The sequence below is a fragment of the Zootoca vivipara genome, chromosome 1, assembly GCF_963506605.1.
Source record: "Zootoca vivipara chromosome 1, rZooViv1.1, whole genome shotgun sequence".
Lineage (NCBI taxonomy): Eukaryota > Metazoa > Chordata > Lepidosauria > Squamata > Lacertidae > Zootoca > Zootoca vivipara.
This window is the reverse complement of record NC_083276.1, coordinates 126771878-126785750: the sequence shown is the minus strand read 5'-3', so window position 1 is coordinate 126785750 and position 13873 is coordinate 126771878. Positions and strand designations below refer to the sequence as shown.

Here is a 13873-nt window from a genome sequence, read left to right as displayed (position 1 = left end):
AAATATATGTAACTTGTCCCTCAGATCAAGCTTCCATACCTGAGGACTGGAAAGCAGCCGAACTCCAATTTTTAAAACGGGATCCAGTTTAGAGAAATCGGATAGAGAAAAGTTTCCCTCCCTCCCACTAGAACTTATGGACATTCAATGAAGCTGACTGTTGGAAGATTCAGGACAGGTGAAAGAAAAGTCCTTCGCTCGGCGCATAAACTATGGAACTCGCTTCCACAGAGAGGGCTAGCGATGGCTACCTGCTATGATAGCAACGATCGGCCTCCCCAGTAGAAGGCAGTTGCTGGGAACCATAGGAGGGGAGAGGGCTCTTGTGCTCAAATTCCCACAGACATCTGGTTGGCCACGGTGAGAACAGCATGCTGGAAGACATGGGCCATTGCCCTGATCCAGCAAGCTCTTCTTATGTTCTCCTGTACTACTCAATGGGAAGCCTTCATCATCCCTCGTCTTCACCCCCTCCCAAGCTCCGATGGTTTAAAAACACACACACAATAAGAGCCCTGCGCATTAAGGACCCATCTAGTCCGGCGTCCTGTTCTCACAGTGGCCACAGCGCCCTCCCAGTGTGAGGAGGTAGAACACAGCCATTGTGGCAATGTTGAAAATCATGTTTGTATCATTTATACCCCACCCCCTCTGATAGCCTTATCCTTCATGGCCCGTTAGTCATAATACCCGGGAACGGATGGCATAGACATGCTTGTGTTAAACAGCAGTGTAATGCATTGCTCCACTAGCTCCAAAGAAGCCAGGGCACTCAATCAGAAAGCCCTGTCTCGGATGCTGGTAGAGGAAAGCTTGCCAACTCCACCCACTAGCTGAAAAGGCAAGATTCCCACAACTACCCTGGTTTCTGTGAGCAGGGCAGAGGTGGTCCTATGTCATCTGCATGATCACCTACTTCTCTCTCTTGCAACTTGCTTGTTCTCCCTGCATAGCAGTGAGGCTACAGCAGTGTCATTCAGCCCAGACACTGAGGTCCAGCGCCGAGGGCCTTCTGGCGGTTCCCTCGCTACGAGAAGCCAAGCTACAGGGAACCAGGCAGAGGGCCTTCTCGGTAGTGGCACCCACCCTGTGGAACGCCCTCCCATCAGATGCCAAAGAGATAAACAACTAACAGACTTTTAGGAGACATCTGAAGGCAGCCCTGTTTAGGGAAACGTTAAATGTTTAATAGATTGTTTTATTTTAATGTCTGTTGGAAGCCGCCCAGAGTAGCTGGGGAAACCCAGCCAGATGGGCGGGGTATAAATAATAAATTATTATTATTATTATTATTATTATTATTATTATTATTATTATTATTACAGAAAGAAGATCCCCGACCCAGATAGTTCCCTGCCACTAGCCCAGGTGCTATCTATTTGCTAAATTACTGCAGTGTGCTTTCAAACACGAATCTAGCTTTTAATTTTAAGCTTTTGCAAGAATATCAAGTGATATTTTAACATACTCCTGGGAGGAGATCACTGCAGGGCATGCTTGAATTGCACACAATGCAGGAGTACTTACTACAGTAAATCCCACATTAGTTACTGGTACAAATACAGCACTCGAGAAGCAGGTCCTGCCTTCAGGATTCCATTTCCCACCCCAGCTGTTCTCCCCCAGTCCAGCCCTTATTGTCCCAGTACTCTTCTTTCTCCATTTACCGCATTTTATTTCCTTCCAGCTCCGTTTCAGAAGCCTACCTCTGCATTTGGGGATGGCAGCTTGTAGCTAGCTAGCTAACTACGTCACAATGGAAGAAAGAAGAAAAAAACCAAGTTGACAAAGGAAAACACTAGTTTAACACATACCATGGCACGATACAGGGGAACTAAAGTGCCATATGCAGAGGAAAGTACGTTTCTCTCATTTAAAAAGCAGCAATGCAATCGACCGTATTTTTTCTGTGTACAAGATGATGGTTTCTGCTATATATATTTTAAAAAATAGGCAAAAATTGGGTGTCGTCTTATACATGGAGAGTGAATGCAGAGGAGGGGGGACGTGCGATTAATGGCAGCAGCAAGCAGGAGATTGGCAGAGGTGACTGGGCAGGTGATTGGTGGCTGTGGCAAGCCCTGCTGGCGATTGGCTGCAGCTGCAGCAATTGGGCAGGCGGTTGGCGGTTGCGGCAAGATGGGCAAGGCAATTGGCGGCTGTGGCGAGATGGGCAGGTGGGCTGTTTGTGGCGGTGAATGGGCAGACAATTGGCGGTTGCAGCGAGGTGTGCGATCAGCAGTGGCTGTGGAAAGCGATCAGCAATGGGTTTGCAGGCGAGTGAGCGATTGGCGGAAGTGACCTCCCCCACCCCCACCCCCCCAAAATCTATACAACTTAATTTATTAATTTGGGGTTTTAAAAAATAGTGGTCGTCTTATACATGGGGGCATTTTATACACAGAAAAATGCGGTAATCAGGTATGCTTGGAAACACCATGAATGTCCGCTGATAGCCCACATGTAGCAATTCAATTACGGGGGTCTTCACTAACCAGACATCTCATTAAGAAATGTCTCAAGGCAGGAAGATTTGCAAGCACGTCTCCAATATCTGTTTTCAAGGATGCATATATTCTCAATCAGTTTTATGACAGCTGGCATTACTTGGCAACTCTAGAATCCTAAACAACTAAAAATAGTGATTTTACTAAATTTAAACACTTGCTGCAGTCAAATGCTCTTCTCCTACATCTCACAGACTGAAAATTCTTGGGATATATCAACCCTAGTAACTGGACTGGACGTGAATGCGTGGCTGAATCCATACCCTTAAAATAGAGCTAGATTTGACACATGTCAGTAAAACAAAGTGCCAACACATTTTTTTTCCACGTTCTTCCTTTGGCAGCAATCCCTCAAAGTGTCAATAATTTACCCAAACAGTAAAAGAATTTAAGAACACTGGATGACAATGCTGCTTTGATTCATTCATATTATTAAAGAGATTTAAAAGAAAATAAACACATTCAAAAGCATTGCAAGTTTTAAAAACTGGAGGATAGTGGAAAACAAAAAACTAATAAGCCAGCTACTACTACTACTGAGCTACAATTCCTCCCCCCCTCTTACTAGTGCTTCAGAGAAGGTAAAGGTAAAGGACCCCTGGACGGTTAAGTCCAGTCAAAGGCGACTATGGGGTTGCACCGCTCATCTCGCTTTCAGGCCGAGGGAGCTGGCGTTTGTCCACAGACAGCTTTCAAGGTCATGCGCCCAGCAGGACTAAACCACTTCTGGCGCAACGAGACACTGTGACGGAAGCCAGAGCGCATGGGAACGCCGTTTACCTTCTCGCCGCAGCGGTACCTGTTTATCTACTTGCACTGGTCTGCTTTTGAGCTACTAGGTTGGCAGAAGCTAGGACAGAGCAACGGGAGCTCACCCAATCGCAGGGATTCGAACTGCTGATCTTCTGTTCGGCAAGCCCAAGAGGTTCAGTAGTTTAGACCACAGTGTCACCCACGTCCTGGTTGCTTTAGAGAAATACTACTGCTGTCTTTGTATTCCCAATGAGAGGCCCTTCTTTTTTCCATTATGTCCCAGCATATTCCTCCCTGTAACCTGTCATCTTTTGAACAGCAATATGATTAATCGCCATCCAAACCTTGGCTCCGAGCATCTTGCAAGGGAAAGGCCATAGCTCAGAGGAAGGGGCTCTGCCTTGGAAGCAGAAGGTTCCAAGTTCAACCCCCAGCCTCTTCAAGGCAGGGTTAGGAGAGACTCCTGCCTGAAACCTCAGAGAGCTGTTGCCATTCAGAGTAGACAACACTGAGCTAGATGGACCAATAGCCTCACTACATATAAAACAGTTTTCTGCCCTCCTATGAATGCTCGCACATTCCTTTACAGTCACTGGCTGTTCATAACAAAGTTACTCTACTGGGTTCTTTCGTCTCCATTTGTCTCTGAAGAAGGTACAGTTAAAGAACAATGCTTCGTCTAACCAGGATTTTCTTGTCATTTCTTTTACATTCTTGTTTGATTTGGGTTACAAAGGTCTTGAAATTTTCACAAAGATTGTCCCAAACTGACTACGTGGCTCTCAATGTTACTAACATTTGTTCATTTGAGTGCTAGATGGGTTCAACGAAGAGGACTTTATTACCAGTGCTAGACTCGAGGAAAAATAATTTGAGTAACTAGATCATTCCTAATAATAATAATAATAATAATAATAATAATAAATCCTTCGAGTAGCACCTTAGAGACCAATAAGTTTATCTGAAGAAGAGTGCATGCACACGAAAGCTCATACCAATGACAAACTTAGTTGGTCTCTAAGGTGCTACTGGAAGGATTTTTTTTCATTTTTTTTTTTACTATGGCAGACAAACACGGCTACCTACCTGTAACTAGATCACTCCATTCCATCCTTCCCTTTCCTCCTCTCTCAATCCAATCCCTCTTCCCCTCCCTATCTGCCTCCCTCCTCTTTTAACTAATTCTTAATAGTTGAAAACAAAATGTTCTTTGGATCATCAGTTCCTTTTATTCATCCTCAGTTTTTCCCTCTTGTTAGGCATCTATAGCATGGTGTACCAACACAGAATATACCCATACTTATTTTAACACAGATTTGTAATGCAGTGACAATAAAATGCTCCGAACACTGCCAAATTGTACTGAAACTACAATCCTAAACCCACACACACAAACATATAGGGGGGAATGAGATAAAACTGTTCACATGCTCAAAAGTAGAAGTGCTTTATGCATGTCTAATACCAGTAAAGGGACCCAGGTGGCGCTGTGGGTTAAACCACTGAGCCTAGGGCTTGCTGATCAGAAGGTTGGCGGTTCGAATCCCTGTGACGGGGTGAGCTCCCATTCCTTGGTCCCAGCTCCTGCCAACCTAGCAGTTCGAAAGCATGTAAAAAATGCAAGTAGATAAATAGGAACCACTACAGCGGGAAGGTAAACGGCGTTTCCATGTGCTGCTCTGGTTTGCCAGAAGCGGCTTTGTCATGCTGGCCACATGACCTGGAAGCTGTACGCCGGCTCCCTCGGCCAATAATGCGAGATGAGCGCGCAACCCCAGAGTCGGTCACGACTGGACCTAATGGTCAGGGGTCCCTTTACTTTTAATACCAGTAAAATGTGCTTTTGGCCTTTCCTACTGCCTAAATTAAGATCTCCTTTATTAAACAAAGAAACAAACAAAACTAAGATTGTTCCTCATCCCATAAATTCTTCTTTGTCCGGCCGATGTTAATATATGCTCCGTCTTGTCTCAATCGTCTCTCTCTCCTGAGGCTCCTTTTCAATTAAGCCCTGTTATTTAATCTAAGAATGCCGACACTCATTGACCACTGCACTTTCTATCTGTGGATTTATGATAATCTAATGTGCATCTCCCTTGGCAGAAAGGCTGTCTTGGCTTTTCCTATTGTTCCGTGGCCAAAAAAGAACCTTACCAAAAAAAAAAAAAAACCCAGCACAAAAAAACTTTAGCTCTCACTGAAGCCAGGAAGGAAGCAGCATTTATTTAACATAGCAAGAGACCTTTCACTAATTGTCAGATGTCCTTGACCAGCATACACCATCGGGGCCTCTCCAGTGTGTGCTGGCTGCCCCCTTTGCCTGGCTGCTCAGTACTGATAAGAGGAACATATTCCCCAGAGTGCCGTTCAGATCTGAGAGCAAGAGGCAATGGACTTAGAAGGGATCATTTTCAAAGGCTTATGAATTTACATTCTCCACAGTGTCCTTTTCAGGAAAGAATCATGCGAGATTAAAGAGCAATATCTCGGTGCCCCATAACCATTAGCCGGCAGAAATACTTGAAAATGAGATGTTTCGCAGTTTGTATTTATTCTTTATTAATTTCCCCAGTAAGACTTCTTTTGAAAAACAGCGAAACTCCAAACGCCACCAACCAGCCACAAACTCACCGTCGGGGCGATACCCACAAAATGTTGCGCTGACATGTGACAATGAAATCTTACTACGTCAAGTCAATGTTGATGTTCAGCTCAGAAATAATTGAGCTACCAAATGGCAGCACTCTTTCCCACATATTTATATGCCTGTGATTTAATGCAGGCTTGAAAACAAGCATCGTAATATCTTGTCTCAAGCTACAGGTTACACCCTCTCTTCGAGCTCATTTTACCTTAGCAGCAAACAAAAAAAAAGACAGGATGCATCGAGAGATGCTTGCTTGACAGAAGGCCACCCAACCGGCAGCTTTGCAGCTGAACAAGAGGCCTTAACTGGGGCCTCCAACATTGAAGGATAACACCATGCACTGGGTTGGACAATCAGCTTAAGCTAAAGTGTTTCAGCTTAATTAAATTGGGCTGTGTCTGGCCAGCCTTTCAAGCTACATCAAGCAGTTGAGTTGCTCCCTGTGTCAAGGACTCCCGGTATTTACATAACTGCGAGCTGTTTACTTTATATAAAACCAGCATGTTTTAAAGTGAGCACATGTTTAGAAGCATCTGATTTACAAGGAAACATGTGCATTCCAGCTGTCGGCTTCCCTGGACTTTCTGCAGATGTACACTTGCCCAGGAGTTGAGATCTCTAATAGCATAAAAATTGAGAGGACAACACATAACGTTATCTATACACATAAACATATAGAACACCTGAATAAAACATGCTATATGCATCCTTCTTTTGTTAAAATCTGCAACAACCTGATTGTGTTACGGCACTGCAGGAACTTTCTACAGATAAAATTACAACTATATAATCTTTTTATCCCCAGCCAGGGAAGCTGATGATGTTGTGAAGTGGTGTCCGGAGCTAGCTAATGGGCTGGATGAGGGCTAATAAACTGAAATTTAAATCCAGTGAAGGAAGAGATTCCTCTGGCAATGAGACAGATAAGAGTTTGGGATACGAAACTCTTTGCCCTGCAGCAGATGGAGTAGCACTCCTTTTGAAGAATCAGTTTTCGCAGCTGGGGAGTGCTTTCAGACTCAAAAGTCACTTCTGAGCATCAAAAGCAGCATCAAAAGTCACTTCTGAGCATGCTCCGCCCAGTTCCAAAATGGCGGCAGCGCTACTTCCAGTCTGCTATTTCCGGCCCGGTCCCTTATTTCTCTGACAGCAACTTGGCAGGTATGGTCAGTGCATGGGCAATGCCAATACCTGATGAGGTTAGGCCTGGCCAGGGCAGTGAGCCCTACAGAAGCCACCTTCTTGAGAAGCTGTAGTTGGTCCAGAATGCAGCAGGGAAAATGCTGGTTAGTGCTCGCTTACGGAATCACATGACACCGCTGCTGCAAGGACTTCATTGGTTTCCAGCTTGTTTCCAGGCAAAATTCAAAGTGTTGGTGATGACCTTTAAAGCCTCAAATGTTCTAGGCCCAGGATACCTTAGAACAGCCTCCTTCCAGGTCTGCTTGCCTACATCATAAGAAGCAGCAGGCAGACCCTTCTCCATGTTCAGTCTATGGTAGAGGCTCAGCTTATGGGTTTAGACAAATAACTTCCTTTATGGCTGTACCCAAATTGTGAGACCTTTAGTCCACAAGTGCACACAGTTGCACTCCTTCCCTCTGCCTTTTAGGGTATTTATTTGCTTGGCAAATCCCTTTTTATTTAGGTAAACATTTGTTTTATTGGGTAGGTGAGTTATTTATCCAATGCTTTATTTTTTATTTTGTGCACTTGGAACTGTTTTTTGAGGTTCCACTGTAAGCAAACACGTGTGTAAGAGAGCGAGCGTAAAAGTATAGGTATATATACTGTCATTTCCTAACAAGGGGCAAATCTATCTTTTTAAACTTTTTTATTATTTGTCATGTTTGGCTAAGGACCAGTCTTCTGCCTTTCTGTCCAGGTCTCTGGACTCTCATTAAAATAACAAAAAACATCTTTCATAGTTATTTCGCACAGGGAGCCTGCACAGCTGCAGCGCAGCACGGGTTAAACAGCAACTGCTTCCAATTAAAGTGGCTTGCTTACTTTGCCAGCATGAAGAAAAATGATCCTTAAGTTAGTTTAGAAAAGTGTGGGCTCGTGATCAATCCTTTTGGGGAATGGCGGATGAGAAGAGGTGGCAACAGGCACGACCAAACCTTTTAATGTTTTCGGAATCAGGTGGAACAGTAGCACGACTCCGCGAATTCTGTTTACTTTTAAGGCAGTCAGAAAATACAAACCAGATCACTATCAGACAGTTCCCCCCACCCCACCCCGCTCCTAATCTTTAAACAGTCTTCAGAGAAGTCAGCAGAGTATTTACTACATAGCTTAAAACCCAAATGTATCTTATAAAATATACTAATCACAAGGCAGCCTGGAGAGTCTGGTAATTAAGCAAATCAAGATAATCCCCCTGTGTTTTGCAACCAGCTCCTTACCCCAGCTGCTACACTGTCAACAGCTGGCATGAATTACTAGTAACATTTGGCTAACTGGATAATAAAGAGGACAGACTGTGTTGGTCCCAACTATACTTTGCTGATCTGCTTCACAAAAGAATCTTCTTAAGATTCTCTTATTCCCTTCTGAAGCAATGACAATCCCTCGAAGAGCAGGCTGGGTTTCACTTCGCTTGCAATGCAAAAACAACGTTAATTAAACAGCTCTTTGATGTTAGTTTACAGAGCTGCACTTAACTAAGCCCCAATATCCTGTAATCCAATCAACAGCCATTATATCCTATACCTTGCCAGGAGCAAGAAGAGTCATAAAACCATATGGCGAATTTAGGCTGCTTTCAGGAAACCCCCGTCCGAGACTAGCATTGGTGTCAGACTTATGCACACATACTTAAGAACTGTGGGTCACCCAAATTGTTTCAGGGTCAGCGGGAGATGAATTGCTACAGGTGTTTGGCAGATGCCCAGGAAAATTGCAAATTATGACCTTGCGATTGCAATATTTCATATAGTACTCTTTTTTTAAAAAAAGGCTGACACAAGAAGGGAACTCTGGGCTGGTGGTTGTTGTTTTCTTTTTGTGGTTCCTGCAACACATTCTCTGGAGCTACATTATCTACAAAAAGTAGGGATGGCCGTGCTGCAGCCATATGTTGTTTAGTCGTTTAGTCGTGTCCGACTCTTTGTGACCCCATGGACAAGAGCACGCCACGCACTCCTGTCTTCCACTGCCTCCTGCAGTTTGGTCAAACTCATGTTCGTAGCTTCGAGAACACTGTCCAACCATCTCGTCCTCTGTCGTCCCCTTCTCCTAGTGCCCTCAATCTTTCCCAACATCAGGGTCTTTCCCAGGGAGTCTTCTCTTCTCATGAGGTGGCCAAAGTATTGGAGCCTCAGCTTCACAATCTGTCCTTCCAGTGAGCCCTCAGGGCTGATTTCCTTCAGAATGGATAGGTTTGATCTTCTTGCAGCCATATGAATGCAGTGTAATAAGAGCAGCCTCTGCCCAAGGGGCCCAAACTGCTGGTTTCCCCTAAATTGGGGCCAAGGGAGTTTTTGCCCACCCTTGTTTTCCCATTGCATGCTACACATGAAATTCTAGGACTCAACCATGACTACAAGAGGCTGTATTGGGGAAAAATTGCACAGTCGCTCCTACGCAGATCTTGGTGTGCTGTGCTTAACAGAACATCCTCACCTTCTTACCTGTGCAGATCAAGTGGGGGCAGGCATACCTGCTGCTGCCTGGTGGGCCACAGCAGGGAAGTCATCCTGCCTTTGCTTTCTAGATCATTTGCGTCCACCATCAGGGGTGGAGGAAGGGGGACGGTTTAGGGTTGCCAGACTCAATAGTGGACAGGACTTTCTGTGCCTTTAATTGCCCTGTTCTCTTTTGAGTCTGGAAACCTTAAAGAGAAACCAGCAGGCCCTTTGTTTAATTTCCAAGCAAAGTGTCTGCTGGTTTCTCTTTAAGGTTTCCAGACTCAAAAGAGAGCAGGGCAATTAAAGGCACAGAAGTCCTGTCCACTCTTGAGGCTGGCAACCCTAGGGATGGTGGGGGTCGCCCGTCCCAGGTGTCAGCACTCAAGGGGGTGACCAAATGCTGGGCGGCACTCACTGCGGGGCCTGAACCGTGCCCGAGCCAAGTGTCTCTCCTGGGAGTGACGCGGTGGCATGGCGCCCGCAGGCTCCGCGCTGTCCCAACGGTCCACCTGCCGCCTCACCCTCAGCTGTAGGGTGGCTGAGTGGGAGGAAGCAGGCAGACTCCTCGGAGACCCCGCAGAGCGTCCTGCCCCAGCTCATCCTGCCCTGTGGGTGGCTGGATGCGCCCCTGGGAGCAGGGCACGAGCACCGCCACAGGCGCCCAATCGGCTTGCTCCGCCTCTGTCCACCATAACTATACACCAGATGAAATTGTACTCCAGGAGACAGAAAGCTATTCAACAGAATCCACAAGTGACATCCCCCTTCCACCCCCACAACCTCCTGTAAACCAAGACTTGTCATTTGCTTCTTTTGTAAAGGTTTATATTAGTCCCGGGATAGCCAAAGGAAATAATAATGCAATATTTAAGGAAGAAAACCAAGAGTAGGCATTGGCAACATTTTGTGGGTTTTTTTTAGAGGGGAGAAGCTTTAGAAAGACTCCTTGTCTGTCTAAACACACTCTCAAAATCAAGCAAGCTATTATTTCAGCCAGTCGACTACTGAACACATGGTGTTATGTAGTTGTGGAGAGACCTACCGAAACAGTAGGCATTAAAATTAATATACAGTGGTACCTCTACTTACGAATTTAATGCGTTCCTAACGCACATTTGTAAGTCGAAAAAAATTGTAAGTCAAATCCCATTGGAATGCATTGGGAGAAAAAATTCATAAGTCGAAGCAACCCAATCTAATTCGTAAGTAGAAAAAATCCTATCTAAACCGCATCCAATATGGCGGACGGAACTCCGTTTGTAAGTAGAAACATTCGTCAGTAGAGTTATTTGTAAGTAGAGGTACCACTGTATGGCACTTGCTATGAGGCCTACCCACCTGCACATCCTTCCCTCTCTCAAGGGAAGCTGTTGAATGGGAAAATTAACAATATGGGACATTATAAATGATGCTAAAAGCCCTGCAATAGTATTCGAGCAAGCAAACGACAAACGACAGCTTCGCTACCAAAACCCACACAGCTTGGCACACTTAATGCCTATAGCCTTATCTAGACACAAGTGTTCAGGAAGCAGCGGCAGAAGCTGTGAAAAGATAAGGGGGTCACTTCTCAACAATTCGACCTACGCTAGGGCTTTCCTGTATGCCGACCAACCAACTGACTAGCCAACCAGCCAGCGGTGGGTTCTCATTGCCAAAACAGACAGCCAACAACGATAAGAGTGCTAAAAGTAAACAAAAGGGGGAAATGTGGGGAAACACAGACTCAGGGTGGTCATTTCTGCATTACGTGAGGCTAGAAGGTGTAACACCGAGTTAAAATAAAGTTCTTGCTGAAATGAAAAGTAAGTTATTGGAGCCAGAAAACAAAGGCACTTTTTCTTTTCTTCCAAGAGGAGAAAATTAGACAAAGGCAGGAAGTTCTGTCCTTCCTTTATCCTACTGGATTTTGAGTTAAAAAATAACAAAGTAGACACATCCATCAAGATAACAGGGAGGGGACCAAAGAGGTTACATTTGTTTCTGTGACAGAAGATATATATTCTAGAAAATTACCTTCTACATATTGAAAACCCCTCTTTATGCATTTGTTTGGTAGAAAGAAGATATGTTCAAATTAAACAATCCTCTAATTTTGTACTACCATTCAGCAATATATCGTTGCCAAATTGGTGAATAGGAAACTATTAAATATTTAAGACACTTTAAAAAATCATTTAAAAATATCTAGAGGCTACTCCAAGATCCTACAAACCTCCTCACCACAATGACCAATGGGAGCATGACATAGATTACGAAACAAACCCTACCCAATGGTCTAAACCAGGCTGTCTCAACCTTGGTCCTCCAGATGTTCTGAGACTACAATTCCCATCATCCCTGACCACTGGTCCTGCTAGCTAGGGATCATGGGAGTTGTAGGCCAAAAACATCTGGAGGGCCGAGGTTGAGGAAGCCTGGTCTGAACTGTGGCCTAAACCACCCTTTAAATCAATCTCAGCCAAAACAAGGGAACTCACTTTGAAACTTATTTATATATGGTACCTAACACCTTGAAAGCTGGTGCTGAAACCCCCAGGAACCTCACCTAAATGCTGAAGAGGCTGTACCTCTACAGGCACATACCTCCACATATGCTGGGAATGCTCCAAAATTTACCCCTTTTAGACATCCGTCCTGCAAAATAACAAAACATATACAGCACAAGACAATGACCTATCCCCCCAACAGCATAAAAATCAATATGGCTAATATGACCCAACAACACCCCCTCCCCCACAAACAATCAAACTAACCATACTGCAACTAACCAAAAATAACCAGCCGAGCTCTGGACCCTCCAATCTCTCACAATGCATATATATTTATATATATAAAGGACCTACCTACGAGACTGACATAAACCCCCTCAAACACTTTCCAATAGAACAAAAGATCATTATCTCTCACATACACCCCATCTCCCTCTGGGTTTCCCCAGAGGAAAGGGATGGGACAAATGGAGGTGTGGCTAAGCCTCTAAGTTAAGGCCATTAATTCCAATGGGTTTACTCTGAGCAAACCTTTGTTGAATAATACCCAGTATGTTGCAGTGGCCAGAATGTAGCATTAGGACAGGGGAAACCCAGCTTCAAATCTCTTGCCAACTACAACGTCTGCTGTCTGAACTCAGAGCTGTCACTAAGAAAGATGCCAACCTAACTTTGCAGGGTTTGCACTGTGTTGTCCTTGAAGGAAGGGTCAGATAAATGTAATAAATTGTCTGGACTCATCTAATTGAGGAGATTTATATCGCCGTGTATTTTGTCATCACCACGGACGACAGAGAAACTCGCTATGAACCATCATCATTAGAATGGTAATTTCACAAGGCATAAATGTCCAGCTTTGAAATTGTGCTTCAGATTAATTTCTTCTTTCTTTATGAAGGATAATATAGTTTTAGTCATTCTCTGGGAGATAGCTAATGATATCCGCCCACCTGCACAATGAAAATCCACTTGTGTAATGGTTTCCACTCCCCCCCCCCCCCCCCCGCATACACAAAATCTGCTTTGGATTGCTCCCCCCCAATCAATCACCCACTAGATTTCACCCTCGGATTTTAGATATAGATTGCTTCATGCATGTATCTTCTTGGTTGTGCTGATTATACCTTTTCTAGTATAAAGACAAAATGCAGAAAGTTAAAATCTAACTGTTATGGGCCTTGTGACTTCAAGTTGCTGATGTCATAAGAAACACTGGCTTCTCAAATTAAGATTTCCCATGTCGGCCACCTGATTAACCGAAATATTTCTCCTGTGTACTCTGCTATGCAAAGACTATTACCAGTTCTCTGGGCAGAAAACTTTCCTCCTGGCGAGCAATGGTGAGGGAGACGATCTCTCCTTGCTTTGTGCTCCTCAGCATACCGACAAGCTCCTCCTGGGTTCTGCCAGTGATGTCTCTACCGTTCACCTAAAAGATGCAGACAAACACAGGTGGGGGAGAGAAGGTTTTGAAATATATCCTACTAAAACTTTATCCCAAGCATTACACCCTCACTGGCTGCTGAATAAATGGATCTAGCCCAGTGAGTGCTCACTGGAAGGACAGATCCTGAAGCTGAGGCTCCAATACTTTGGCCACCTCATGAGAAGAGAAGACTCCCTGGAAAAGACCCTGATGTTGGGAAAGATGGAGGGCACTAGGAGAAGGGGCGACAGAGGATGGGATCGTTGGACAGTGTTCTCAAAGCTATGAACATGAGTTTGACCAAACTGCGGGAGGCAGTGCAAGACAGGAGTGTCTGGCGTGCTCTGGTCCATGGGGTCACGATGAGTCGAACACGACTAAACAACAAACAACAACAACAACCTTCCTCAGAAGGA

The 13873-nt window shown here is 44.7% G+C and overlaps 1 protein-coding gene across 2 annotated transcripts in view; it reads right to left on the bottom strand.

Moving 5' to 3' along the window:
• The window catches only part of PARD3B (par-3 family cell polarity regulator beta), a 539269-nt gene that overhangs the window by 355141 nt on the left and 170255 nt on the right, over positions 1-13873 (bottom strand). For both annotated transcript variants that reach the window (XM_060281957.1, XM_060281959.1), the window contains exon 10: positions 13332-13460. In XM_060281957.1, coding sequence (XP_060137940.1) covers positions 13332-13460 — 129 coding nt within the window. The remainder of the gene's footprint in view (positions 1-13331; positions 13461-13873) is intronic.